This window comes from Polychytrium aggregatum (genome assembly GCF_025602895.1).
Source record: "Polychytrium aggregatum strain JEL109 chromosome Unknown BJ171scaffold_35, whole genome shotgun sequence".
Taxonomy (NCBI): domain Eukaryota; kingdom Fungi; phylum Chytridiomycota; class Chytridiomycetes; order Polychytriales; genus Polychytrium; species Polychytrium aggregatum.
The window spans coordinates 368998-396609 of NW_026516237.1; the positions used below are offsets into that span (position 1 = coordinate 368998).

General features: G+C 55.3%; 7 protein-coding genes across 7 annotated transcripts; 3 read left to right on the forward strand and 4 right to left on the reverse strand.

The window, feature by feature from the left end:
- Nucleotides 1–38: 38 nt before the first annotated feature.
- BJ171DRAFT_194299 (histone-fold-containing protein) lies at nt 39–1646 on the reverse strand. Its single transcript, XM_053106209.1, has 4 exons — nt 1326–1646; nt 869–962; nt 404–645; nt 39–264 (listed from the first exon to the last, which is right to left on the reverse strand). Exons 1-4 carry the CDS (start codon nt 1429–1431, stop codon nt 212–214), a joined length of 495 nt encoding a protein of 164 aa, XP_052964094.1. The 5' UTR covers nt 1432–1646; the 3' UTR covers nt 39–211.
- Nucleotides 1647–2006: 360 nt separating this feature from the next.
- Nucleotides 2007–9711, forward strand: BJ171DRAFT_601361 (antiviral helicase; the record flags this gene model as incomplete). Its single annotated transcript, XM_053115086.1, has 25 exons — nt 2007–2405; nt 2596–2719; nt 2879–3137; nt 3280–3365; nt 3452–3547; nt 3630–3755; nt 3880–4025; nt 4302–4533; nt 4664–4770; nt 4913–5041; nt 5178–5415; nt 5523–5715; nt 5813–5910; nt 6077–6224; nt 6468–6559; nt 6695–6883; nt 7078–7263; nt 7420–7549; nt 7710–7825; nt 8016–8109; nt 8288–8421; nt 8570–8749; nt 8963–9115; nt 9233–9413; nt 9554–9711. The coding sequence occupies exons 1-25, from the start codon at nt 2104–2106 to the stop codon at nt 9709–9711; spliced, it is 3897 nt and encodes a 1298-aa protein (XP_052964095.1). The 5' UTR covers nt 2007–2103.
- On the reverse strand, nt 9682–11527 carry BJ171DRAFT_516322 (P-loop containing nucleoside triphosphate hydrolase protein). Its single transcript, XM_053112023.1, has 3 exons — nt 11223–11527; nt 10541–10919; nt 9682–10269 (listed from the first exon to the last, which is right to left on the reverse strand). The coding sequence occupies exons 1-3, from the start codon at nt 11346–11348 to the stop codon at nt 9971–9973; spliced, it is 804 nt and encodes a 267-aa protein (XP_052964096.1). The 5' UTR covers nt 11349–11527; the 3' UTR covers nt 9682–9970.
- A 489-nt stretch (nt 11528–12016) lies between these two features.
- Nucleotides 12017–13293, forward strand: BJ171DRAFT_477106 (uncharacterized protein; the record flags this gene model as incomplete). The annotated part of the gene is made up of 5 exons (XM_053108865.1): nt 12017–12125; nt 12239–12450; nt 12579–12739; nt 12831–13044; nt 13210–13293. The coding sequence occupies 5 exons, from the start codon at nt 12017–12019 to the stop codon at nt 13291–13293; spliced, it is 780 nt and encodes a 259-aa protein (XP_052964097.1).
- Nucleotides 13294–13577: 284 nt separating this feature from the next.
- On the reverse strand, nt 13578–15647 carry BJ171DRAFT_194391 (uncharacterized protein). The gene is made up of 7 exons (XM_053106210.1): nt 15559–15647; nt 15406–15427; nt 15115–15128; nt 14974–15016; nt 14810–14873; nt 14095–14566; nt 13578–13937 (listed from the first exon to the last, which is right to left on the reverse strand). Exons 1-7 carry the CDS (start codon nt 15586–15588, stop codon nt 13863–13865), a joined length of 720 nt encoding a protein of 239 aa, XP_052964098.1. The 5' UTR covers nt 15589–15647; the 3' UTR covers nt 13578–13862.
- Nucleotides 15648–15960: 313 nt separating this feature from the next.
- Nucleotides 15961–20281, forward strand: BJ171DRAFT_516328 (spindle assembly checkpoint component Mad1). The gene is made up of 11 exons (XM_053112024.1): nt 15961–16453; nt 16566–16614; nt 16832–16977; nt 17155–17247; nt 17339–17515; nt 17648–17780; nt 17966–18345; nt 18526–18654; nt 18854–19082; nt 19210–19644; nt 19888–20281. The coding sequence occupies exons 1-11, from the start codon at nt 16115–16117 to the stop codon at nt 20160–20162; spliced, it is 2385 nt and encodes a 794-aa protein (XP_052964099.1). The 5' UTR covers nt 15961–16114; the 3' UTR covers nt 20163–20281.
- A 294-nt stretch (nt 20282–20575) lies between these two features.
- BJ171DRAFT_570053 (uncharacterized protein) lies at nt 20576–27611 on the reverse strand (the record flags this gene model as incomplete). Its single annotated transcript, XM_053113607.1, has 19 exons — nt 20576–21040; nt 21178–21190; nt 21332–21793; nt 21885–22605; nt 22903–22969; nt 23037–23093; nt 23232–23254; nt 23351–23636; nt 23735–24195; nt 24291–24306; nt 24424–24674; nt 24798–24962; nt 25053–25267; nt 25509–25665; nt 25776–25992; nt 26146–26352; nt 26414–26487; nt 26841–27084; nt 27316–27611. The coding sequence occupies 19 exons, from the start codon at nt 27609–27611 to the stop codon at nt 20680–20682; spliced, it is 4293 nt and encodes a 1430-aa protein (XP_052964100.1). The 3' UTR covers nt 20576–20679.
- Nucleotide 27612: the final 1 nt, after the last annotated feature.

Sequence of the window (27612 nt, forward strand, 5' to 3'; positions counted from 1 at the left end):
TCGCAAGTGTATTGCTTCGTTGCCCAGGGGACGGGTCCATTCTCCTCAACACCCCCATGCAAGCTTGGTGCCCGTTCGTTGTGGAGCGACGTACCCCAATACAGAAAGGATATGGATGTCGCAATCTTGATGGTCGTCGCCGCGACCTTGAATGGTGTTGGTTCATTCCGAGCTGATGACTGGGTACTGGGCGGGAAGTCCTGCGGCGCGCCTAGTCGCTGGATGCTCCAGGCTTGGCCCCTCGACCTCTTCCTCGTCCACGACCTTGAGATATGGGCGGCGTCGGAAGGCGTTTTAGAAATGATAGGTAGGGTGAGATGCAAAATGGTGTGGTCAGTCCCAAACGCATCCGACTGTCGGTGGGCCGCCTTCTCTCGAGTGTCCCTATCGCTGAGGGACCCACCTCGTCCACGACCCCGGCTGCTGCCTCGCTTCGTGCCCGAGTCTTCGTTGCCTTCATCCTTTTCTTCCTCACTTGATTCTTCCTTGAGGCCAGGATCTTTGCGCGGCCGCTTGACGCTCCCCGAGGCTTGAGTGGCGGCGCCAGCATCATCGACTTTTACGTTCGGCTCCGATGCATCGGGGATATTGGCGACGATGTCTCGGAGAAAGTCAAACTTTTCTTCGTTCAGGATCGTTTTTTTCCTTTGCATGGCAAGTGATACGTGGGGAAATGACGATAGTGAGCGTAAGCGAGTGGGGCCGTGCTCGTTGCAATCCTTCGAGGTCGGATCAGATCAGATCGAATGAGGTTGGATCAGATGCTAGTGAGGTCCAAGTTCAGTCCGGATGAGAATTCGACCTCGAAGGATTGCCGTCGGACATGCAAACATCCGCCCGCCTGGGCTAGAGAGGACGACGATCGTACAGATGCGAAACCGTCATCTTGCGCGAGGATCTCGATCGGGTTTCCTTCAAGGTTTCATCGATGATGGACTGCAAGAAAAGCTCAAGTGCCTTGGCTGATAGGGTCCATCCATGGTTCCGTCCAAGACGTCGTTCGTCATGGGAGGGTCGTTAGCCGTCGGTATCGTTGGCGGGATGGTTTCATACGGAATTGCATATTCGCGTCGGCAGTGAGCAAGGGCGGCGAATGAAGAGAGTCAATGAGCGATTGGATTACAACCAAGAATTGCGGCCCTCGGCCATTGGATGTGAGCCTGCCCACGACCGTCGGACGCATTATCAGGACATAAGCAGGAGCTGCTTCCGTTTACCGACGCTCTGCGCCGGATTGCCGGTCAAGATCAAAGATCGTCTGTGGGAGTCCGGAGCATCGGCCAAGGCATCGCCAACGATCGAGAGTCGAGAGGAACGATAGCTACATATCAAGACAGGCGTTACTTGCGCGACCTTGCCAATATCTTCGTCGGCCCGCATGATCTTTTTGATGCGGGCAACAGGGAACTTGGTCTTGTACTTTTTCCTCATCTTGGATGGGCAGCAGAGGAGGGGGTGAGGGAAGGCGACAGCGGCGATCGCAGCTGGTTGGGGGGTTGAGCTGATGGAGGGCGAGGCGGACGGGTATCGATCGGTGCGGCTGGAGTCTCCTCGTCGGTCTGGGCACAGGCTGCTCTTGTCGATATCGGGTTTTGGATGCTGTCAGGATGCCGCCTGGGCGCTGGGGCAGATCGATGGCAACCGACTGCGGGGCAGGCGATGGGGGTGGTTCGCGGCGGATATCGACTGATCTCTCTCGCGCTCTCGCCTGCCCTCGACTGCTCTCGTCCTTGGTTGTTACTGCTCAGCGACTCCCGGCAGTGTCGGAATCGCACTCGGGCGACACTCCGGGGGCAGAGATCGGCCGGATCATGGCCGCGGCCGCATCGGCACTGCAATTCCCGGCTGGGATGCATTCTCGGCTGTCGGCAGAGAGCATATCAACTGACAGCGAGTAGCGAGCCCGGTGGGCAAGTCCGCGCCCCAGGATCGCGAATGTCCTTTGGCCTTGCTCCCCATCTGCCCCATCGACTCATCGACTCATCGACTCATCGACTCATCGACTCATCGACTCATCGACTCATCGACTCGTCTGCCCTATCGATCTCATCGACTTGGCTGTCCGTCTGAGAACTCGATCCGTCGCCGGCCTCCATCAATTCAATGGCTGCACCAATCTTTGACGAGCTCAAGCGTCTCGAGGCCAAAGCCCTTGTCCCGCCTCCAGACTCGGCTGCCGAGCCACCCTTTGATCTGCTCGATGTCGGCAACGCCGGCCAGGCGCTCCTCTTCAGATCGGTTCCTCCGGGATCTGATCCGCTCCAGGCTTTGCGTGCCAGTATTTCCACAGCGCTACCCCACGGCCTGGCCAGCTCCTCGAGCGATGACTACAAGGCCGATCTGGAAAGCCGATATCTTCGACCCAGAACGACATTTGCTCACCAGCAACTGGATCACTGCCAGAGGTTCGTCCGTGACGGGCGGGTTTGCTCTGCCCGAACCTGAGCGCTGGCTTCATCGACATCCCCAGCTGCTTCTCTCTGTTTGCCCATCGCTTACACATTCACCTCCATCTTTGCATCTGTGGCTGCATCGGTGCTTGCGTGTGGAATCATTTTCCCGGCCGCGCCTGGGAACCTGGAACCTGCCTTCAAGACTCTTTCAGCGCGATGTCGATCTTGCGTCGTTGATCCAACCCGACCTCACTCTGTCGAGGTCCAAGTATGATCTGCACAGATCCATCTTGACTGGCGACATCAATCTCGACGGTTTTACCGAGGTCCGCATCACTCTCCTCTGCTCTGTGCTCCAGTCTATCAGCAGCGGTTGCACTGCGGCAGACAGCGTTCATGGACCTCTTGGCTGTCGGTATTCAGTCGTCGTCTTACCGCCCGCTCCTCGACTCACTCTCCGGTTTTCGTCGTCCTGCCGCTGACAGACGATATACTGTGATTCGAGCTTGACAGCCCAGAACTCCACTTCCATGAACCGCGCACCTTCGGCGTATAGCAGTTTTGTTCGAGGCAGCACTTCTCATATTCCCTTTACGCCCGGTGGTCTCGACACTCCCCGGTCTGCCAGCGGCAATGTCGATGTCGATGTCGATGTCGATGTCGATGTCGAGGACGGAGTACCAGACCTGTTTGCGGAGCTCAGAGTCGCTCCCCCTGGCCTTGAGCGTGGTCTGCATTTCGATGGTGAGCACCCATCTCTCCATCTGATCTTGCTGTGACCGTGGATGCTTGCTGGCCGCTCTCAGCGGTTGTCACCAGGAAGGAATGGCAGTTTGTCGCTTAGTTATAGCGTTCCAACCCTCACTGAAATACTCTCCACAATCAGACCATATTGCCGGCTCCAATCAGCTCGACATCGACGCTATCGATATCCAGGATATACTTGGAGCACCTGGACGAGTGGTCCGCGTGGTAAGCGCAGCGCCTCCCTCCTGCGTCTCCAGCTACGGTTTCTTGCAGCCTCTAACTATCGGCGGGTCATCCCCTTCCGCCTCTAGTCCAACAAGACCGCTTCAGCTCTGGACGGACAAACCGCAGACGCAGATCAGAGCGGCTCCCAATCTCAAGAGGTGGACCAGATTCTTGGCGATGAGGTGCGTCGAACCAGACAGGTCCTCGATCGACCGAGTACTCGCTCTTTGTTCACAGTAGCCTCTAACATTGGTGCATCCTCAGCTAAACACCATCATCAAGGTCGCCCAAGCAAAGACCCTCGAGGCCCAGCGGGAGTGGGCACATATCGTAGACATCAACGAGGGCTTCCCCAACTTTTACGAGCTCGTGCCTGACCTCGCGTATCCGGTCCGTTACTCTGCTGCTTCAACTCGGGCTGACCGTCGTTGAATCTTTGAGTCTTTGCAGCGCTCTGTCTGTCTCGTCTGGGTTCTCACTTGGCGTGGCGTCTGATATTCATGTGTCCAAACAGTTCCCGTTCGAGCTCGATGTCTTCCAGAAGCAGGCTGTATATCATCTCGAGAAGGGCGACTCGGTGTTTGTCGCAGCCCACACTTCTGCTGGCAAGACTGTGGTGGCCGAGTATGCGATAGCCTTGGCCCAGAAGCACATGACCAAGTGAGTTGTTTCGCCAGATCAGCCAGAAACCGAATGCTGTCACGTTCAGTTGTCTGGTTGGCTGGTCCGACGCGCTGCTCAAGCATTGCCAAGCTTCGCGGAGGATATCGGCTACAGCAAAGTAGTGTTTGCATTTATCGATGGCCCGGAATCCTCGGCATTGTCTGTGGATATTTGTTTCGGGCTGGTCGGTCTGCGATGCATCGTTTATTGTACCAATCATCGCTTGGACATGGTACCTTGGCCATATTCTCTTCCTGCGATTTTGCGTGGCAGGGCCATCTACACTTCTCCCATCAAGGCCTTGTCGAATCAAAAGTTCCGCGACTTCAAGCGCACCTACGACGACGTGGGCATCCTCACGGGCGACGTGCAGATTCGCCCCGAGGCCTCCTGTCTCGTCATGACCACCGAGATTCTTAGGAGCATGCTATATCGCGGTGCCGACATCATCCGTGATGTTGAGTTTGTCATTTTTGATGAAGTACACTATGTCAACGACATTGAGGTCGGTATCGACGCTCTTTATGCCGAGCTGCATCGTCCTTGCTCCGGCTACCGATAGAATCTCTGTTGGATCCTTGCGATCCCGAGGAGCGGAAAGCAGTACTGACATGTTGGCATCCCGCCCACTTCAGCGCGGCGTGGTTTGGGAGGAAGTCATCATCATGCTTCCAGATCACATCACCCTCATTCTACTGTCAGCCACCGTGCCGAATACCAAAGAGTTTGCCGACTGGGTTGGGTGAGTGTTTTACACGGGCAATGACTGCAACGCCTTTTGTCCTCGAAAGTCACCCGTGTCTACTCTACTTGCTCGCCCTTTCTGTCTCTCCCCGACGCACCGGCGTCTAATGGCGTTGCTCCCCCCCCCTCTCTCATGCCAGGCGCACCAAAAAGAAGAACATCTATGTTATCTCGACACTCAAGCGACCAGTTCCGCTCGAGCATTACCTCTATGTCGAGAAGGAGATCTACAAGATCGTGGATTCCCAGAAGAAGTTCCTCTCTGCCGGGTACGTCTCGATCCGCCTTTGGCCTGAGTTCAGCATAGTTTGGGTACTGATTGAGATGAGACGCTCTTGCGTTTAGCACCGTAGCCATGCTGCGATTCTGTCCATGGCTAACCGACTGAGCCTCTTGTTGTTGTAGCTACAAGGCCGCTGGAGAGGCGCTTGCAGGACCCGTCAAAATCCCAGTCGTCAAAATGGATCCACGCGCAGCCGCCCGCGGGGGTTCAGTTTCCGAACGAGGCGGACCCGGTGGTCGTGGCGGAGCCAATCGCGGAGGCTCCAGTGCCCGCGGCAACAGGGGGCGTGGTGGATCGTCTGGAGGCCGTGGCGGGCACCAAGGACAGTACCATCAGGGCCCGAACGCCAATGTGTCGAGTGTGGGTATCACTCGTCCCGTCATCGAACCGCCTGTGCTCCCAGGAAGATCCTTTGGCCTTATCGTGAGCTTACAGAGGCACATGCGTCTTTCGCACATGCACTTTAGGACAAGAACACGTACATCCAACTCATCTCGATGCTGAAGAAGAAGACGTATCTGCCTGCCATCATCTTCACCTTCTCCAAGAAAAAGTGTGAGGAGTACGCAGCCGGTCTGAACAACGTTGACCTGACCACTGGTGCAGCTGAAAAGTCCGAGATCCATCTAATGATCGAAAAGAGCTTGACGAGACTCAAAGGTAGAGTGTCGAGTGCTTACCGGGTCCACGATGCACAAGGGCCGAGTTGCATTTTGGCGCCGTAACTTCCCCGCTCACGGCAGTGATTCCCTTTCAGGAACCGACAAAGAGCTCCCACAGATCCTCCGTGTGCGCGATCTGCTCTCGCGCGGCATTGCTGTCCATCACAGCGGTCTTCTCCCGATTTTAAAGGAGGTGGGCATTCTACACGGTCGACTATAGTGCATGTGCTTGTTCACTAGCTGTTATTTCCTACGCGAGTGGGAGAGTATCATGGAAGGCGATACTTGGCAGCGATTTTGACCAGCCACTTCTCTGGCGCATTTTGCTGACATGCCTGCTTCTCCTTGGTCGCGTCCAGGTTGTCGAGATTCTGTTCACCAAAGGGTTGGTCAAGATCCTGTTTGCCACAGAGACATTTGCAATGGGTGTCAATGCTCCTGCTCGCGCCGTTGTGTTCTCCGGGATTCGCAAGCATGACGGGCAGTCCTTCAGAAATCTGCTGCCGGGTAAGTATTCCAACTCAGTTGGATAGTGTGTGCATATGGATGCATTTCTGTCGGGTCGCCATCAGAGAAGATATGCAGCTCTCAGGCGGTCGCCATGCCTGCTATTGGATCGACTGGCTCGCTGTTTTGCCCAGCCACCACGGCTCCTGCGGACTCGATTTTCAGTTTTCCCGTTGCTGAAGATTTTTTACCCTTCGATTTGACCGCTGACCGATTGGCTTAACAATGAACTCGTTCACTCAGGCGAATACACCCAGATGTCGGGCCGTGCCGGTCGACGTGGTTTGGATGATACAGGCGTGGTCATCCTCCTTGCCAATGACGAACTCCCCGAGGTAAAGCGCCAGCCCCGTCGGAATCGTGGACATGGTCCAACTCATCGCGACAGAGATTGGCGGCAGTCGAACGTCCGAGCTGCCTCGGCCACGGGATCCTGATTCTGATCACCAATTATGAATCGCACTATGCAGCAAGGTATCCTCACCCAAATGCTCCTCGGAACCCCGACCAAGCTTGCATCCCAGTTCCGACTGACCTACAACATGATCCTTAGTCTCTTGCGAGTTGAGGCCCTGAGGATCGAAGACATGATCAAGCGCTCGTTTTCCGAAAACAGCACCCAAAAGATGCTGCCGGACCAGCAGCGCCAGCATGAGGAGGTTGTATTCTCTCGGCATTGCTTGATCACAAGGAATCGCCGACTCTACCAGCGAGTGATGCCTATTCTGAATCCTCACGGATTATCCAGCCAAAGTGCCAAGTTGCGTCGCTCTGCCAACGACCCTGTGGCCTTTGGCTGTTGTGCCAACAGAACCCAATACTGACGGCGTTCTTGTTCCCACCACACCCCCAGACGGCACTTGCCCTCAAGTCCTCCAAGAAGCTGAGCTGCTCCGTTTGCGATCCAGATATATCAAAGTATTACGACCTCTCCTACAGAATCCTGCTCCTGACGTACTCTCTCCGTGAAAAGATACACGGCTCTCCGTACGGCGCCCGAGCGCTGACCACCGGTCGAGTCGTCGTGGTGGACAACAGCGTGAGTGCGCCTGCCGCAACTGCAAGTGAAAGTGGCCTCCGAGCGCCGCTACCGCTGAGATTGCTTGGATTGACACTAGAAACAGCACGGGTCTCCGAAGAACAGCCCGCCACAATGCCATGGTCCTAACTGCCGCACATTGCATCCAAACTCCAGTTCTACCGTGGTGCTCTGGCCGTGGTGCTGCGCTCCGGTGCTCTTGTCCCCAACGGACGGACCAACGACAAGACCTACACCGTCGCCATCATATCCGAGAAGCGAAGCGGTGCTGGTTTTGCTAGCGAAGGTAAGCGTTGAGTCGACGGCCTTTCCTGGCGGCCCGGGTCCGGATGTCACGCTGCATCGGCCGCTCCCCGAAAGAGGGACTGTTGAGCGCTTTCCGCGGTATCTGAGCTGGCGCTTCTTGGATCTGATGTTGGACTGAATCTCTGTTTCGACATCGGCAGAGGCTGCACCGCTTCCGCTGACCAAGATAAGCGTCCCGAGCGCCAGCGCTCTTGCGACTGAGATCATATCGGTCTCGTACACTGAGATCCTGTTGATCAGCACCATGCAGATCAAGGTGTGTTTTGCGTGCAGTTTCAACACTGGCAGGCTTTGCGACGGATTCGTTCCTGGCAGCCAGCACGTGTATTTCAAACCCCACACTGTTCATCAACGAGGTTCATGTGCCTGTACTCTGCTTGACGCTGCCGTCGCTTGGCCCGCGAGTCGATATCTGATGATCTATTCTTGTTCATTCACATATAAAGGTCGACGCAAATGAGCTCCTTGAGCACCAGGACCCAGCCGAGATCGCACTTACAGGGCAAAAGCTGCTCAAGGTTGCCGAGATCACCTCGGAAGGTATGTGCGATGGCTGCGTGGAAGATCTTGATGGCGACTCACAGTTCTGCAGCCATGTTCGTGTTTACTCGCCTGGCCGAGCAGCAGCAGTAACAGTGATGCAGATTCCGTGCGTTGGGGGCGGGCTCTTGGGCGGGTTGACCAGGAGGCATGGCTCATCTAACGCTCGCGGCAATAGGCACCGGGCTCGTTGAACACGACTGGAGCAAGATTCGCGATCTGGAGTTCCAGGAGCAGCTCCGAGAAAAGAATGGGCTTGTCAAGCAGCTTCAGACGTTCCGATGCACAGCCTGCCCCAGCCTCAGCGAACATGTGAGTCGCATGGCAATGCTACCGCGAACTTGCCTCACTCGATGGGCGAGTGGAGCGGCTTGTGAGGGCACTGCTTGTTTCGGCCACCTACCCACTCGGTGCTGTGGACTAATTCCGCGGCGGCACCGGGACCAATACTGGGCTCTAGTATGCCATCGTCCATGTCCAAAAGTCGCTGCAGCGCAAGGTCTCCGAGCTGGCGTACAACATGTCCGAGCAAAACTTGGATTTGCTTCCGGACTACCACCAGCGCCTCGAGGTCCTCAAGGTCCTTAACTTTGTCGACGAGAACTCGACGGTCCAGCTCAAGGGCCGTGTGGCGTGCGAGGTGGGTTAAGCGAGTCAGACGCGAGCTTGCACGCTGATTAGCCTTGCGATCTTGTCGTGCAAGTCCGTCAACGAGCAACGGCGACCTGCATGGATTGCTGCCATACTTGCGGCACTGCCCCATATTGCCGCCGTGCTGTCGACTTTGCAGCGCTCGGAGCTGAAACGCTAACACTGCTGGGGCTTTGCCTCCCGCACCGCGGTTCCTGATCAGATCAACACGGCCGACGAGCTCCTGTTGACCGAATTGATCTTCGAGAACGTCCTTGCTGAATACGAGCCGGCCGAGATCGTCGCACTGCTGTCGTGCTTTGTCTTCCAAGAAAAGTCCCAGAGCGAACCGGTGCTGACGCCGCGCCTGGAAGAGGTTCGTGCCGACTGTTCCATCTGGACGTTTCCGGATGGTGTGCGCGCACCACCACTCCGCCATTGCAGTTGCTTGATGTGTAGCCGTGCTGACCATTGGATCATGCGCTGTTCTCAGGGCGTGGCCAAGATCCAGGCGATGGCCATGCGGGTCGGCGAGATTCAGTTCCAGAGCGGGCTGCAGATTCGCGGCGAAGACGTCGTGGGCAGTCTCAAGTTTGGCCTTGTCGAGGTTGTGTACGAGTGGGCCATGGGCATGTCCTTCAAGCAGATCACCGACCTCACAGATGTGCTCGAAGGTATGTTGACCAGAAGCGGCGACAGTGCCGAGCGGTCCTCGTATCTCTCATGTGCAATACCAGGATGTGCACTCGTTCAAGGTTGCTCTGTCCATGCTCCTGACGAAGCTGCCCCGCCTCGCGATTCTCTCCAACTGCAGGCTCGATTGTCCGCTGTATTGTGCGCCTTGACGAAACGTGCCGCGAAGTCCGCGGGGCTGCCCGACTCATCGGCGACGCTGGGCTCTTCCACAAGATGGAAGCGGCGTCGGAACTGATCAAGCGCGATATTGTATTTGCTGCCAGTTTGTATTTCTGAAGAACCGGATGTGGACGTCGTCGCTGAGATCATGTACACTCTGGCTCAGGGAGCGTGGGGGGGGGGAGGTGTTGCAGGGGTCCGGGCCCAGCCGATAACGAAGGGCGGTTCAGTTCCAGCCCGTCCCTTGCCGCCATCACCACAACGAGTTTGCGGACTTGGAGGCATGGTGGCTCAGCACGCGAGGGCAGCAACGCATCGATGCTGTTGTGGTAGTAGGTGCCTTTCGGGGTCTGAGAGTTCGGGATGGAGTCGCCGGTCAGACCGTCGCACACTCGACTCCATTCTCGCGGGGAGCTCTTGTGAACTTGAGATGCGTGACGATATTGTCCACGACCTGCGTAAGCAGCTGCTCGATGGTCCGGTCTTCGGAGTCCAGGTGAACGAGACCGTCAATCAACTCGGAGCTATCGGCGTCCAGATGTGCGATTGCCTGGCGCTCCGAGTCGTTCCTGAGGCTGTGCAATCTTGAGATTGTCTGTAGCGGTAGGTGGTTGTGCCTCAAATACTCGGGCCAGACGATTTCGTCAAAGTAGCCCTTGGGATCAACCCAGCAGCCTGCAGGGGCCGGTTGGTCAGCAGCGCCATGGAGTTAGCCGCAAACTGCAGTGTCGCTGTTGTGCTCGGCAATCCTATGCAGTCATTTCCCTGTTGCCTCTCTACCGCTTGAGGGCCTTTCCATCCAACGAGCTGGCACGCTCTTCGATTGCCACCAAAATTCGGAGCGGTGGCGGAACAGGACAGACCGATGCGGTTGGCTTGTCCTGCGAACAACTCTTTCGCACAGGTATGCTCCCTCCCTCGAATGCACCCGGATAACGATAGTTACCTTCGGCAGTAATGTAGGATGAACGTTCCTCGCGGCGCCGCTTCAGCGTCTCGTAATTTGCCTTCGAAAAGAGCCGGATATCGAGCAGGTCGATGATGCGAGTTGTGTGGTAGAGAAGGAAGCCGTCGACCAGGACAATCTTGAGGCGGATGTTCAGTTCTGCGCAAGCATCGCTGATTTTTCTCTTGAACTGCTCAGCAGACTCGGTCGTGACCTCACTCCGATCCAGCTTCGACCGATTATCGCCCATGATGGAGCTCTGCTGATCGCCGTGCGTTTTCAGCCGCTCAAGAACTTGGATGAAGGCCTCCATGTCTAAAGCCTGCGGACAATCCCAGTTGGCGATGCCCGACGGCGTTATCGGAATGTCGCTATCTGACTGGAGCCGACCACGAGTGAATGGGTAGAGGCACATTTGAGCGAGTTGATCGAGCAAAGAATGGACAGAGGAATCCGGGCGGCGTTCCGGCAGTAGTCGATTGAAAGCACGATGTGGATGGTTGTATGGTTCGAGAGTTGGAGGGAAATGGAAGCCAAATCAGTGCCTACTGGCCACGACAGCAGCAGTACAAAGCCGTGCTGGAATTGCTCGATGCCACTGCGATTCAGCACATCCGCGGCATGCACATACAGCGGATGCAGCCCAGGATGGCGGCCACGATCGAGCTATGTCGGAACGCACCTTGAAATACTTATCCTGGTGGACAACGATGGTGTTGTCGAGCACTTGGGCAAGCCAGCTGGTGATGGTCGACTTGCCGCTGCAGGACGGGCCGCCAGCGCCGATGATGAGAGTGACTTCTGACATGCCTGGGCTGCTTGGGATCGGGCTTGGGATCGGCCTTGGGCTGGAGATGGGCGAAGCGAAGCACACCAGCCAAAGCCCGAGCGAAAGAATGAAACGGCGGTGGTGCACGGGTGCTGCGACAGCTGCGCAGCCGATTGCGTGCGCAGCCACGGGGGGATTTTCCACGGGGTTTCCCACGGGGTTTCCCACGGGTCCTCGGCCGGGTGCATTTGAGCCGGCGGCTGCGTTTGAGTTTGCATGGACCGGTCGAGACTCGCTTGAAGGTTGGTGGCTGGCCGCGCATGCAGCTCCTTGCGGCTGCAGACAGCAAGCAGGGCTGCAGACAGCAAGCAGGGCTGGCGCCGGCGTCTCCTTCGTGCGGCCGTGGCCCAAGATGGTTTCGGCCCACCCGCGCCCATGGCGTGTCGCAAATATCTCTCTCTCCTGAGATGGAGAGGCAACCGACACAACGACGCCAAAAGCAGATACATCCCAGCAGAGCCACGGCAACACATACACATCACCACATATGCACCAGCAAGGCTCGGCTGAGCGCTATGCAACAAGCAGGGCCTTGGCGACTCGGGCAAGCCGGCTGGCGTATTGGATTGTTATCAGAAAGCAAGTATAAAGCCTGCGATCGCCCCGCTCCGTCTCGACACGACCACCGCTCCAGACCACCAAGCGCCATGAAGACTTGCACGCTGTTCCGGGCCGTGGTCGCATCCATCGCCGCCTTTTCAAGCTGCGTCGAGGCACACGGACGCATGCTCTCTCCCGCTATCCGTCTTCTGCCAGGTACGTTGTAGAGGGGGATGGTCTCGGAGACTGCAGCCTTGGCACTGCAACGGCATGGCTGATTTGCGTTTGTGTTGCTGATCCGGCGATCCATCTCTCTCGACCCGCACCAGGCGATGCTGGGAATGGCTACACTGATGCCAACAGTGCTGCTTACCGTCTCTACGCCAAGAGCGACAAGTTGATCTGCCACGGCTATCCCCAGGGTCCACCGCAGACCACTCTGCGCCCCGGCAAACAGAGCATCCACTACACCATCACCGCCGCTCACCGTGGCCGGTGCGAGGTGTATCTGGACTTGCACGGCGGCCAAAATCTCTGGCAGGTGCGTTCAAGAATCGTGCCGTTGCCCACTCAGCGCACTCGGCGCACTCGGCACATTCGGCGCTCTTGACAGCCCGCACAGCCTGTGCGTCTCGCTCACCATTCTCTTGTCACTTGCCGCTCCCTCAGCTCATTGGTGCCGACGACCACTGCGCAGATGTCAACATTGGCGATGCAACCATGGACATTGTGATTCCGAATGTCAAGACCAGCGACGGTGTCATCCGCTGGAGCTGGACTGCCGACAACAACCCTGGAGCCGAGATGCAGAACGAGTTCTTTACCAGCTGGTAGGCGCTGTGCGGCTGAAGCATGTGCTGCCGGGCCTTTGGGAACGACGCGCTGTCATGACCATCGATCTAATTGCTCCTCTGTCCCCAGTGCCGATGTGATCATCAACGGCGACGGCCCTGCTCCCCCGCCTCCATCCCCGTCGTCCTCACGAACCCCAACGTACTCGCCCTCCTCGGCGACAAGCAAGTCCTCGACTGCTCCGTCGTCTTCCGCGGTCGCATCGACTCCCCGGACTCTGTCCACCACCCTCTCCAAGCCCTCATCGACAGCATCGCCCTCCAAGCCAGTTTCCACTGCGGTCGTAAGCGTCTCGACTGCCCATCCTAGCTCCCAACCCGCCTCACGCACCACTCCATGCACGGCCTCGTCCTCCACGGCCCGCTCATCCTCTACCCAATCCAAGACCACCACCACCACCACCGTCACCAAGAAAACAACAAAATCCAAGAAAACCAAAAAACCCAAGACCAAGACCAAGACGGTCACCGTGGTCTCCACCATCACCACCACGATTCACAGCTGCCCTCAGACGACTACTCGCAAGTACTGATTGCTCGGCTTGGCTTGGCTTGGCTTGCCTTACCCCCAATGCAGAGTACTTCCACCACATCCGTGTCTACCATTCTAATCAGCGATCTCTTGCAAGAAAGCGGTGCCGTCTCCGTGGACGGAGCGCCCAGCGACTAAATTTCGTGCCCCCCGTTTGGGGGAATATCCACTGGCCAATACATGCTCTCTCCAAAGCTCAAACGAGTCGCCTCGATATTTGTCACCAACGAGTGTCCTTGAATGTGTTGATGGAGTGATTGGGTGTTGCAGCTGTGTCAGCGAACATCCGTGTGTTGGAGCGCTCCCAGAGCAACCCACGGACTTGACTCGAACGATGCCGAGGTGATCTGTTTTATTGCATATGGCTTAGCTGGACGCAAGCCATCACATAATACGCAGACATGCGGGATAGGGATTGTGTCCTGAATCCCCCTGAATAAAGTGTAAAGATCGAGAACAGGCGGCCATGGGCTGAAGACGCAGGGTGTTCCGATTAGTCGTTTTTGTTTCTTGGGTGCTACCGCAGCGACCGACTTCTGAAAGTCGACACATGGCCTGTGCCCATGGCCATCAATTATTAAGGAAGCCGGCCGTGGCATCGGATTTGAGCTTGTTCTGGACGTTGTTGTACCAGTCTTGAACCGTCTGCGAGGCGTACGGGAGCGAGTTGGTAACTTATGAGGACAAGACGCATTGATGCCTCCCCCCAGCCTGTATGCTTGGGCACTTTCAATGATTGTTGGATGGGCCTCAGGACATCTGTTCCTGCTGGCGACAGCGAGTAGCTGCTCAAGACTCATACCTTGAACGGGATATAGGACGAACTCCATCCTCCCGAAAACACAACGCTGGCTCCAGACGGAAGGTTGGTAGTGAACGAACTGCAGTAGTTGTAGAAATGATCGAGCAACTTGGCGGCAATCCCCGCGACCTCAACAGAGCCTGCATTTGTGGTGACTCCAGTCATCGACACCGAGTGGGATCCTAGCTGCAGCGTCTGAATCTGGGCCTGGACTTGCGCTATCGGCTCGATTGAGATTCCGAGCTGAGCGGTGATCGAGGATGGGGCTGCGATTGTATCCATCGACTGCATCTGGGTGTGCGGGCCGCTGGCATCCATCATGACATCGCCCGGTGCATCGACCGCAGTCGGAACGCCGTTGGCGGACGAAAATGACGAGGTCGTTTTCTGCCCACCCAGTTTGAAGATGGCGGAGGGCTTCTCGTTGCTGATCATTCCAAGCAACTGCCAATGTGGATGGGTTTCGGACGGCCTGCAGGTGTTTTGCAGTAGAGGGGATATGATCGGCCATAGAAAATCAAGAATTCAATCGGAGGTGTAAGTCGTTTGTGCTGGCTCGCAGTAACAGCAGGTCGCAGGAAATATTTGCCAGTAGGCCGCCTAGAAAGGAGTGTTTCCTGGGCATGGCCGTGACTAAATACATCAACTCCAGCTGCGGCACCACAAAGATAGCTCCGCAGATGCCACCAGCCACCATCACAGCCAAAGTCCTTACCAAAACAGGTGGACTGTGGCCGCATATCCAGCTGGAAAGGCCTGCTGTCCTGTCATGAAGATAACTATTGTAGCGTCATGCAGTCAGCAAGGCGTTGCAGGTCGAGCATCGGCGGCTCAGCGAAGCGCTGCATGACGTTCGACTGTTCGTATTGATATCGATACCTATGTGGTTGATGGATTGTGCATCCTGGAGCGCAAGAACGTACTGATGTCCAGGAGCATCGGCATCAGCAAGGCCCATGCTCAAGATGACCCCAATGATGTGCCTGAGCTGAGTGCGGGATATAATGGCAGTTCGCTTACCTTGAACTGATCGACTGAATCGGTTGGATGCGATAGAGAGGCCGTTCGCCAGGCACAACCCGACCAAAGCCACGGCTGTCAGAACATGGATGCAGGATCTGCCGGGCAAACGGGCCTGGCGGTCTCCGAGGCTTTCGATACATAGCCCCGCGATGCTCCTCCAAGGCTCTTCAGCCTCCGAAAACTATCTCATCTTTCCGCAAACATGGATGTGTCTTGATTCCATTTCAGATGCAGTCCTTTTGATTCTGTCGCGCGAATGCAGCAGTCGACGACGAGCTGTGCACTCACCTTGCTGAAGGTTGGTCTGGACCTGTTGTCGCATTGGCATGTTAAGGGCCGTTTGGCTCCCGTTAGCCGCATATCCTGGGGTTGGCATCGACTGGCTCGGCGGGAATGCGCAACACGACCCAGCCAACCCATGCCCCGCATGCATGAACATACCAGACGGCCGGCAACGATGCAGCCAAACATGGTTCGACGCTGTGGGAGCCGGAGCAGGAGACGGGAGTTGTGCGGGCTAGATTGCTAATTGAGTGCCCGGGATAGTCGAGATGGTCGGGATGGTCGGGATAGTCGGGACAGCCGAATGCGATGGGCGGTGTGGTGTCGGTTGGAAGTTGCCGCGGATGCGTTATTTGCTCGGCTGTTCGCTCGGCTGTTTGCTTGCTGATGACAACTTGCTCGCGGATGAACAACTTACTTGTGCGCTCGAGCTTTCCGATGCGACTCGCCGATCGGGGGGGGGGTTGATGCCGTCAGAGGCCCGGCGACACCCGTCGGCCGTCGCTCCGGGCAATGGCCGGCGATCGCCTCGCGTGCTCGCCTCGCCAACAGGTCCTTCTTCGGCCTCCTTCGGCCTCCTTCGGGCTCCTTCCTCCGTCTTCTGCGCGGCCGTTGCTCTCGCTGCTGCCGCTCCTTCGTCCCGCACCGCATTCCGGTCCATCGGCGGGCCATTCCCTGGTCGAGCCCATTGCTCACACGGCTGTCCCCTACAGCCATGACTTCCAACCGCCCGCTCTTCCATCCGTACGATCGCAGCGGTTCGCGGCCACTGCATTCTGCATCAACTCCATCCCGGACTCAAGCTCGCCCTGGGACCCCGTCGCTCGCACGCTCTTTGCATCGGCCGCACCAGGGCCGGCTGGAGCATCCTTCCACTCCCACGCCCGTCGGAACACCCCTCGGAACACCTGGTCCCTCTATCTTCGCCGACTTGCTCACCGAGGCGCACACGGCCCTAAGCACACCCAACAGCCACAGCCGCCCCGATGTCCTGTCGTTCTCGCCTCCATCAAGGTCTGCCAAATCGGCACAACCGTCGCTGGGACTGCTTTGGGTATGCATGCGAAATATCGGGCTTGGCCAGGGCTCTGTCGTGTCGAGGCTGCGTTCGGTCCGATCGGGCTTAGTGGTGAATAACTGCAACATCCATCGCAACATACATACAGAATACTCCCGGCGCTGCCAGTACTAGATCACCTTCGTCTCCGGCATCAGGTAGGATGTTGTCTCTTTGACGCTGGACTACTAGCGTCCTCGCTTCTCAAGCCGATGCCCCAGCCGCTTCGCTCGGAAGCGCCATGCATCATGGCCGCACTCGGGCTTCACATCGAGTGGCGGCGAGATCAGTCGCTTGCATACCAACAAGTCACCCAGCATTCAGCTGCTTGCACATTCGCAAGGTGACCAAGATCTGATTGCGACTCCTCTGCAGCATCGCCTGACTCCGCAAAGGTCATTACTCAACTGAGGAAAGAGCTCTCCGAGGCCGAATCGGCTCGCCAGAAGAGCGCGATAGACGCTGAGACAGACCGAGGCAAGCTCGAGATCCAGCTCAAAGAAGCGCAGGCCCAGATCGAGGTAGGCAGTCCTGGCGATGGATCTGGCAGTGACTCCCCTTTGATCGACACCACAGCGACCACGACTGTTGGATTCGTTGTTTCGATCTGCTCGAGTTGCTGTGGACCCCGAACGAGGTCTGGATTATGCCATCCAGCAACAACAGCGTCATTGACTGTGGGGCCATACCACCTTTAGAAACTCGAAGCCAACAACCGATTCATGTTTGAGCGAGACCAATCTTCCAGACAGCAGCACAAAGCCCTGCAGGAAGAGCTGAGTCAATGCAAGGTAGACAGCGGGACAGTGGAGCGCAAAGTATGCTGTAGCTTCCGCACATCCATCCTGATGCAGCGGCCGATCACCCTTCCATTCTTTGCAGGTGGTGCACGAAGCCAAGATCAATGAACTGAGGAAGCAGAACCAGGGACTTTCGCAGCGGCTTGCTGAAGTTGTTGAGAGTCACGCCGAAGAGCAGCTTGATTACCAAAACGAGATCAAACACCTGGAGATTGTCATCGAGACGAAGCAAGCAGAACTGGAGCGGTGCCGGAAGGAGGTGAGCGAATGGATGCTATTGTCTCAGATCAACCATGTCGATTTGTCCACAGCGTCACCTGGGCGGCTGCAGACACAGTTTCAGCATCGCGACGACGATTGGCGAGCTGACTCTGCATGTTCCCCCCGCTAGCTCGACAAGAAGAGCACAGATTCGCTCTCGAGCAAACGACAGAAGCTCCTCCGCCCCGATTTGGACTCACGACCGGCCTCTGTGGCGACCCACGATGTTGCAAAAGACTCTGCCCTTGCGAAGCAGCTGTCGAGTAAGTCGATGCACCCTATTGCTCCTGGTTATAGTCCGGATATTGTCATGGGGCGAGTCGCTGCGGCGGTTTGATGAACAGGGATTCGAAGTTCCGCCTGATCTAGAGCTAACTAGATCTTCTGGCTCGGGCACTCACTACATTCCGACGGATAACTCGATTATGGACTGGACTGGCATGGATAGGTCAGCTCAAGTACATCGGCGAGCTGGAAAGCAAAGTTCAAAGGCTTCAAGACGACCTCGGACACGAGCGTTCGGTCTCGGAGAGTGTCCTGAAGCTCAAGGAGGAGAAGTGCACACTCGAGCGCCAGATTGAGCATCTCGAGCCAATGCGACAGCGCATCGGGCAACTGGAGGTTCAGCTCAAAAAGCTCGAGGACGAGAAGCAGAGCTGGGCACAGTTCCTGAGTGAAAATGACCAACTCAACATGGATACCCCCTTTCAGCTCGCCAAAGCTCTGTCGGACCTGCGTGTCGACAGCGCTTTGGCCAAGGAGGAGTTGAGCCTGAAACTTGGCGAGATCGCCCAGAAAAACCTGCTTATATCGAGACTGGAGCAACAGGTAGGCCGAAGGTGGTACCTCCGACAACATGTGGCGGCTATTGGCCGTGTGCACGGTGTCTGGTCGCCGTCATTCGTGGCAGCCCGTACCATCGTAGCGCCCTGCAATATTGCCACCGGCCCTCTCACGGAGAATCACGGTTGCTACGCTGTGGGCTGACACACAACCCGCAAATTTTAGCTTGAGGACTCTCGGGCCCGAGTCAAAAAGCTGGATGACTTGTATGCCCAAGAGGCTGCCGCATTGAAGCGAGCACAGCTCAGATGTAGCCTCTCCGAGAAAGAGAACGAAAACTTCCGGGAGCTGCTGGTGAGTATCGAGCCGAGACCAAGCTTCGGTTGTCTCGGCGTTGGTGAATGAAAGATCGATCAAAGCCGATGGTGCTGCTTGATGTCGTCGTTGACCACGATGCTGGCTTCGATGTTGACCACGACGCTGGCCACGATGCTGGCCGCGAAACCGGTTCAGGCTCGATTTAACTCGCCTCGCTTCTCGACTGTGGACGTAGAAAAGCTATGATGCTGAAGAAAGCGCATTGATGAGCGGCAACTACGACAGCCAAAAGAGCCAGTATATTGGCCAACTTGAAGATCTGGTCAAGCAGTACAAAAGTCATGTATCGCGGCTCGACCAGGAGCTAGATGCGCGCATATGTCAGTCTGGAGCTTCCTCTGGCATAGGGGCCGACAGTGGGGCGCTCAGAAAGACTACCGAGGAGGTCGAGCAACTTGAGGCTAGTGAGTACTCGGCGCCAGTCTGTTGGCCGTGCAAACGCATCGCAGCGATATGGATGTACACGTGCTGACATCTCACACCGTGACTGGATCACTGACACTGCTGTTTGGCCCCGCCCTTCGACACCAGCCATCGCCAAGCAGAAACAGCTCCTCAGCTCCCTTGAGCGAGAGAATGAGCGGCTCGCGCGCCAACTAGACAAGTGCGAGCGCGATCTTGGCCGTGGCATATACAACACCGCCACCACCAGAGTGCTGGAGCTGAGGAACAACCCGGAGCATCAAGAGCAAGCCATCCGAAAGGCTACGCTCGAGGCCCTCCAGATCGAAAACAAGAATCTGCACGAGCAAGTCAAGGCACTCTCCCGCGGGAGTGGGTCAGCACCAGCAAAGTCTGGCTCGCTGGAGTCAGACTCGAGCCGATCTACGGGCGACGAATCGCTCGAGTCCACCGTGAAGCAGCTGCGCCAGGCTCTCGAAGTCAAAGACATGCGAATGACTCGCCTGAAAGAGGTGTATGCGCTCAAGGCACGAGAATACCGGGATGTGGTGTACTCGCTACTTGGTAGGCTGCCTGTGTATGGATGCGTGCTGCGAACGGATGAGCGGGTGGCTCGTCACTGCACATAGCTGCGATCAGACACGTGTGCTGCCGGTGGAGCTCGATGCCTCCTATATCCCTGAGAGAGTGGACCCGGCTTGTGCTGAAAGGGATGCGTCGGCTACGAATCTACCTGGCAGTTTTTTGGATTGGGGGCTGATCTTATTCCGACGACGGTCTAATGTGCCATTCACTCTCTTTCGCCAGGATATCGGCTCGAGTTCCAAGAGGGCACCGTGAAGATGACTTCCATCTACGCCGACCCGAGCGACTGCACCTTCATCATTACGACCAGCCCCGAGGCTGACGGCGCTGGCAAGGCTGGACCGCAACCCAGCACCGTTAGTCACGGAACGATTGCGCTCTCAGGTGGCCAGCCGGTCCAACGCAATGAGGTCATGCAGCTGATGAACAAATACGTATTAGAGAGACACAGCATTCCTGCTTTCTTGGCTGCCGTGACTCTGCGCTCGTTTCAATAGTCCCGCGAGTGAGCAAGCAATTCAGTCCCGTACGTCCACGAGGGCTGGAGCGCATGTGCGGTGACCGGCATATTCGCCATCTCACAAATATACTTGTATACAGCTCTGCTTGGGAGAAATAAGACAACGTGCCTGGGGCTGCGTGGCGCTCATCCATCGGTGGATGGGGTTTCTTGACTTGCCACCACTGTGGCTCGTAGTTATCCGATGCGGCAATGCCATGGATCGCATGTCCATGATTCCTGTAGGTCGATCCCTATGAACTACGATCATCCTGTGCGGGCCATCTCTTCTCTTTGGTGGTGGAGCAGCCGCTCGAACTGCCTAAGCGACGAGAACTGGGGCATGTTCCTTGACCACATCCTGGAGATGGGTGCTGGTGACTCCTTTGGACAAATCACAAACATGTGTGTATTTGGCTCCAGGCACAAGCGAGCAGACAGAGCAGGACCATGTTGCCCTCTCATTTGGATCTATGCTTTTGTCAAGTATTGAGGAACAATTGTGATTCGATGCATCAGATCTCCTTTGAACGCATAGCAACACCTTTGGCCCCTTCCTTGTCGGTCGTGCTGATTGAGTTATTTGAAGCCGACTTGACCATCTTGGATTTTGTCAGTACCTCGACCTTCAGCGCCGAAGGCTTATGGGACGACAGCCGTCCAAATGCTAATGTGCCTTTCGGGCTCGCTGGCGCCTCGGTCGGATCTGCTTTGGACTGTGCGGCCGCCCTGCCGGATAAGAGTCTGCTTATCGTGCCTGGGACAGCGCGCAGCCTTGTAGTCCAGTCGTTCCTGCTCTTTTTCTCGTGTCCTGAACGAAGCTCATTTTGTATGAGCTCGATGACATAGGGATCGCGTCGGATGCCTTCAGGGAGCCTGACAGCAGACATAGGAGAATTCGTGAGACGCCGACTATGCATTGCAAAATCAAGCAAAACAGCGGGAAGGCTGCAATGAGGGAAGCCATTCGCGCGACTGGGCTGTGGAAGCAATCGCCGGTGCCGGTTGGGTACCTTATGATGAGATCTGCGGATAGGAAGGCGAGAATGCCGACATAAGTCAGAGAGAAGACAGATGCAGTCAGACTGTGATGTGCAACACTTTGCAAAGCTGTCGTGGAATGTCTCACGACTCGTTCTCGTCCGATTCGCTGGTCTGACACCTTACCAATGACACACATCTGCATCCGATAGAATCGATTTGTGATGCGGAGCATCACCGAGAATTGGCCAAAGATGATCAAACAGATTTGCGCTGCAAGGACGTATTTTGTCTGGGAAACAAACGTATTGACGATGGTGGCCGTCTGCGAGTACTCATAGACCTCTGCGCGAGTCAAGCCGTCGACCAGGTCCGGATCTAATATCTCGGAGAGCAATGCGATCGTCTGTGGCGAAGGCGCAAACAAAACTTGGCCATTCAGTGCTTCTCCGATGACCTGGTACTGAATCAGCCCTTGATCCAAGAGGTTCTGCAAACCCCGGTTCATCAATCCAGGGGTATACCCGATTGAAGTGTTCCAGACACGGGTGGAGCACAGCGTTTGGTTGAGTGGGAGACAGGATGTGTTTGTGATGTACCCAAGAATCGGTTCGGGATAGTTTTCAATGTTTTCCGTCGGGGGATAACCTTCAAGCCCAGCCAATATGGTGAGTTGCGGCGATTGGCCGTTGGGACATGTGACAAGGCCAGTTTGACAGGGAAGCTGACGACAACTTACGAGTATTATCGCCATATACGAGCGCGTTTCTCACATAATCGAGGTTCGCATATCTGTCGTTAAAGTAGCTGCGCAAGTTCTGCGGAGTGCCCCAAGTCATCATGTCTTGAATGACGAGTTCTTTGGTGGCCTGGAAGATCTCGTAGTCGAAGGTGATGAGATCGCCAAGTTGGTCGGCCACGGCAAACTCGACGCCGATAGAATATAATCCCTGCAAGCACGGGTCAATGGTATTGTCCATGACAGGGCATGCGAACGTCAGTTGATCAAGGCCATACGCCCTCACGACGGTTGTGATAGTCGAGCGATAGAACATTGCAAGGTGATCGGATGTGGCAAAGTAATCCAATGCAGCGCAAACCTGATTGTTAATCGATGCATTGTATGCCGAGAGAGAGCACAGCAGAAAGAGATAGATGGTGTACTGTAGGCGAAGTCCCCATTTGGTGAAAAGAAACTCTTCACGGTTGGCTCGTTGGTGGTTGATGTGCGATTTTACGAGCCCGAGGCCGCCAACGTCTTCCTCGATCTCTATTTCGATCTTCTCGATGTGATCCTTGATCAGCTTTGACGGTATCTTTTTGAAGAACGCCATCAATTTGCCTTGCTGCTTCCTTGTAATCATGATGCGAACATCAAGCACGATAATGAGAATGATGATCGATATACACTGCACGCAGGCCAGGATAATGATGGTGTTGGATGCTGCCGAGGTGGATAACTGAGTTAGACATTGGCTTGAGCACACCGCAAGAGTGGTTACTGTCCCACAAATACACCTTGACTCCATGACATAGCACAGGAGTTCCTTGGTCGAGCGGAATTCAATCATGCAATTGCGATGTGTTCATAAATGAATCCATACCGGATGTAGCATTTTGAGATTGGACGTTCTAGTTTCGTGTGAGGTTGGGGAGAAACGGCATGAGGACAACTGAATTCGCAGGTAACTCTCAGCGCAGCCACCAGCATGACCGATCCAGATGGTGCAGTGAGTAACATGTGCCCGGGTACCCACAAAGAAAAGATAGTTCATGACGTAGTCGCTGTACACATGAATATACTGGTAGTTATCCATGATGTATCTGGAATATGATGAGAAGGCTGTCAGCAGTGTTCAATCGCAAGCCATATGGGACACAGTGAACATACCGGAACGAATTGTCGTATGTGATGTTTCTGAAGTCGTTCATGTTCATATACGAAAGCCTAGGTGACAGTCAGTTCATCAGCAGCGCCCACGACACATATCCGCGACATTAATTTCATCAAAGTGTGAAGAGGGATACGCCGCCGACACCCGATTGCCACTTGCAAGCCACTGATATGTGCGTTGGCCCTGCTTACCGAAAGCCCGCAAGTACGAGTTTCTGGCCAATCATTGCGATGTGAGATGTCGTGCATATATATGACATTCAGATTGCCCCACAGGATGCAATTGGATATTGAAAATGGCATCAACAAACCTCGGTGAGCTCGTATCCAGTGACAAGTTGCGTGTACCGAGTCTGGAGACCCGGGTAGGCGCTCATGTTTGCCGGTATAGACGGGACAGTGTACCATGCATATGTCGCCGGATCCGAATCAGAGCTCGCAAGGAGATTATGAAGCTCGCTGTTCAGAATGTCCATCTCGGCTTGGAGGGTAAGCTGCTCGTTCTGAAAGGATATGCTGTCATTGGCCTGGTAGTACGCCTGAAGTCGCCTCACTCTGTAGACCAGAGAGGCGCTGTACCGCTCCTTGTGGTGGAGGCTGAGCGATATGCGTTAGAACGGCAGCAAGAACATTGTGTTTGCAAGGCTGTGTCGGTCGACTGAAGCATCGTGGTCGCATGAGCACAATCCGCGTACCTCTGCAGGACCGATAGACCCAGTGCAGTGTTTGAGAGTGCTGCGGTGCTCAGCACAAAATTTACGATGCAGATCACCAGGCTGATCAGGCCAAGAGCCGTGGAGCTTTGGAATAGTATCCTCGAGTCTTTCCCACGCTGGGTGATCAGGCTAGCTTTCAGCTGAAGCTTTTCGCTCTGATTTTTGTGTTCGCTCATGTGCGACGAGCCGTGTGATGATGTGGCTTTGGTAAACTTCCTGTCGTCGACAGCGACGGACATGCGTGGGTTGGCAGTAGGACCAACACTGGGAGATCGAAGGTTGGGTCTATCGTTCGGACTGTCTCGGAAATCGGTTGCTTCTTGGTCCCATGCTGACGCTTCTTCAGACTCGAGGACGTCGGCCTGATCTGTAAGCATCCTTCCTCGCTCATTGTCGTTGAGAACATCAAAGCAGAACTTGCCGTACATTCTCAAGAATTGCTATTTGATCAAGTTCAGAGTGCAGGTCAGTTTTGATTTTGCAGGTGAAGCAGTCGGGTAACTGCAGAATCTTCCAATCATCGAGAGAGAAATACCTGATTTTTGGGAAAGCTATGCGAAGCAGCAGCGCATTTGGCGATCGAACTAATGTTAGTATGGTTCGAAATAGTCCTGCACACCTCCGTTGCCAGTGGTATCTTGCCCAATTGATCCTCAGTTGATACTCACCGACCAATGAGCTCCGTATAGGCTTCGTCAGCCTTCTGCGAAGCATGATACAAGTGCATGCCCAGGGCTTGCAAATCCACCGGGGTTGACTTGGAGTTTGAGACGGATTTCCAAAACTCCAGCATCGTCAACACGGATTTGTTGTGGTTTTGAAGGGCCTTTTTGAACGTCTTCTGGAACTCTGCAAAGCGTGTGACATTCAACTTCACACCCGAGCCGAGGAACTGTGACTCGACATCTTGTTGTCCAATCTAGAAGCAGCGGTTCGACAGGGCGTGCTTCGGCTGTTAGGACACACACTAGGCGCCGCAATCGTGCCCAATACTTGCTTGATACTATCGACTAGGTGCCATGGTAGACGTGTCTTCCTTTACCTGAGTCAAAAAGTGAACCTGGCACAGCACATCAAAGGCTGGCTGCATCATCTTGATCCTCTTCATTCCGCGTATGGCTTCGCGCTTGGCCATTGTGAGGTGAAACATGTATGTGGCATACTGCAAGCGCACGTACGGCTCGTCTGGAAACTCTTTGATGCCTCTCTGGACGATTTGAATAAAGGAGAGCGTTGAGAATGGGTGAGTGTGGCGCTCGAGTACTCGGAGTGCTATGATAGCCGTCAGTCGGCTCACCTTGAAGATACGGCTGATTTCTTGGAATTTATCAAGATCAATGCGGCGCCTTCGGTTGTTGAGCTCCTCGATGAGGGAGCGGGCTGTGATCTCGACGTGAGTCCAATACTGGAAAACGATGATGTTGTCGTCCTCGACGGTGGACGTGAGCACGGAGGCATTCATGGTGTTCAGGGATTGTCGACAATCAAGAGAAATTTTCTTTGCCGAGTGCACTGGGAGAGATTGCAAACGGTGAAAATGCCGGTGTAGGCGATGTGAATATATGTGGAAATGCCGCCGTCGATGTGAATGTCGATAGAGATGTCAGTGGATAGGTTTGATGCAGAGGGAAAGCAACACCATCAGCATCAGCATCAGCATCAGCATCAGCATCAGCATCAGCATCAGCATCAGCATCAGCATCAGCATCAGCATCAGCATCTTGCTGATCTGCATCAAGGAAGAACAACTTACTGCAGTAGAGCCACCCGATGACAAATCCGGGAACAAGCGCACCAAGTAGTATGAAGTAAAAGTATCCTGGAAGTATTATCGACGAAAATGTTGACAGCCCTGCCCCAAAGACGCTGATGAGTCCGACAATGATAGACGAGCAAAAGATACCCGCTCGCTGGACGAAACGACGAGTGTTAGTTGGCGCAGCTGCGATACCTATCAGCAACCCATAAGCTCGGCAATGCACAAAGTATAATGTCCGCACAATGACAAGCAGACACCCACAAACTGATTGAATCGTGCATGGAAGTACGGATGAAAGAGCAGGATGGTATAGAACATCCAGCTGGACATGATCAGGACTGCACCGAGTTGGATGAACCCTATGGGCACAAATCTCCACACGAGAATGAGGACAGTCTTCAGCATCGCATAGCAAAAGTCCATTCGTCCGTGCGACTTGTTCCTATCACCCTTCATAACCGGGTTCATATCGAGATATCTGTGGTGGGAGAATGCAAATCAATAGGTGTGCAAGAGTATCCTCTCGTGCCGGTTAATCGCCGCTTGATGCAGTCTGCGACGTCTGCGTGCAACACAGGTTCTCCAAGCCGAAGTTCTAGCTGGACAGCCCGGCTCCAGGACATTGACTTACACACAACCCATAGTCCACGCCGTCGGCACGAACAGAATGCAAGAAATGAAGGACAGCGACATGTAGACAAAGCGTTGGGGATTTAGGCATCCCATCTGCGATATAAACACGGCTGAGGGATCGTCAACGGATAGGGTTTGCCACGGACAGGAGAACGAAGTCAAGAAAATATTGAAGATCGGGGTGTACAAAATTGTGGGGAGGATGCTGTGGTGGAGCAAAGTTTAGTGACGGAGGAGGCTGCGGCACGGTATCGCACTACGCTCACAGCAGGTCGATCGGTCTACCATCGAGAACCATGGTTTTCAGCGTCACCAGCTTCAGAAACGAACGCGGCCGAGACTCGGAGAGACCGGCTGAATGGATTTACCTCGCCAAGATGCGCAGGGTTGTGATCGGCCAGATCTTTTTGTGCTGTTGGTTCCAGGCAGTCGGATCAGAGAAAATGTCGAGACGGCCCACCTCACAAACCCGAATGCTTCGGACCAGACAAAGCTCATACTGTACCTGCCCCCGCTGCACAATGAACATCAAGGCATGTCGGTGATCAGTAAGGTGGAGCACGAAAGCGTGGAGTCGTTGCCGAACAGGTATTACGAGGCGCGAAATTGCAACTGCTGTGCGCCTTGGTGTTCGCTGCGATCCGCATTCTCGCTCGTCGACGGGCACAGGGAGCGTCTGTGAGCACTACTTACCATTGCGCCCCAGGCCACATAGCCGCAGTTGGCGACCATGAGCAAGCACGCGGTGCACGCAACCGAAAAGAACATATTGAACTGCCCGATGGTGAGGTTGTCGTATTGCTCCGAGATGATCGCCACGGTGTGGCTAGGTACATAATAGAATTGCCCAGCAATATCCGAGAAGAAGTAGGTGAGGAGCTGGATATCCTCAATGAGGATGCTCAGGTACGATATCAAAGAGGAGGATTGATCATTTCTGCAGAAGCCATGATGATGGATTGCAGAGGTTAGAGAGACACGGGATTGAGCCAGAGAGCGCCTGGCTGCTGGGGAACGAGCAACTCGTTCGTGGCACTTGGATTCATGCGCGCTCTCCTGGTTCTCAAGCTTGGTAATGTAAAGAGAGAAAGTCGAGGCCCGCGATGCCAAGAATCAATCTCAAAAGCTTCCTGTTGTGTTGTAGGGGGGGGGGACACTCAACGCATACCCAACAACCATGAGAAACAGCACTTGGTACACCGTCTCGGTCAGGATCGTCATGGTCGAACGCGAAATGCTGAGGTCAACTTCCTCGGTGTCGCCGAGAGAAGAGCCTTCCTGCATTCGTATGGGTTGGATAACGTTTGAGCTGGTATCGCTCACACCGTCGGGTGGGTCGTTGGTCGGCTCAGTCACTGCCGGAAAAGCATAGCCGTCGAAGCCGTGGCCACCGGGCTCGAGATCAGGAGGGCCGCGGTTGACGACAGGACCGAAACTTGTCCTCCTTGTGGCACGCGGAGGCATT

Bases quoted from the DNA above. Each gene is read 5' to 3' on its own strand.
- BJ171DRAFT_194299 (XM_053106209.1), bottom strand. From the start codon at position 1,431: ATGAGGAAAAAGTACAAGACCAAGTTCCCTGTTGCCCGCATCAAAAAG. The intron at 963-1,325 runs GTAGCTATCGTT...GGACCCTATCAG, and splicing joins AGTAACGCCTGTCTTGATAT to CCAAGGCACTTGAGCTTTTC. The intron at 265-403 runs GTGGGTCCCTCA...CCATATCTCAAG, and splicing joins CAGCCGGGGTCGTGGACGAG to GTCGTGGACGAGGAAGAGGT.
- BJ171DRAFT_516322 (XM_053112023.1), bottom strand. From the start codon at position 11,348: ATGTCAGAAGTCACTCTCATCATCGGCGCTGGCGGCCCGTCCTGCAGC. The intron at 10,920-11,222 runs GTGCGTTCCGAC...GGTCGGCTCCAG, and splicing joins ACCAGGATAAGTATTTCAAG to TCAGATAGCGACATTCCGAT. The intron at 10,270-10,540 runs GTAACTATCGTT...CGGCCCCTGCAG, and splicing joins ATCCTACATTACTGCCGAAG to GCTGCTGGGTTGATCCCAAG.
- BJ171DRAFT_194391 (XM_053106210.1), bottom strand. From the start codon at position 15,588: ATGTTTGGCTGCATCGTTGCCGGCCGTCTG. The intron at 14,874-14,973 runs GTATCGATATCA...ACGCTACAATAG, and splicing joins ACAATCCATCAACCACATAG to TTATCTTCATGACAGGACAG. The intron at 14,567-14,809 runs GTAAGGACTTTG...AAACACCTGCAG, and splicing joins GCCACAGTCCACCTGTTTTG to GCCGTCCGAAACCCATCCAC.
- BJ171DRAFT_516328 (XM_053112024.1), top strand. From the start codon at position 16,115: ATGACTTCCAACCGCCCGCTCTTCCATCCGTACGATCGCAGCGGTTCG. The intron at 16,454-16,565 runs GTATGCATGCGA...ACATACATACAG, and splicing joins CGTCGCTGGGACTGCTTTGG to AATACTCCCGGCGCTGCCAG. The intron at 18,655-18,853 runs GTGAGTATCGAG...CTGTGGACGTAG, and splicing joins AAAACTTCCGGGAGCTGCTG to AAAAGCTATGATGCTGAAGA.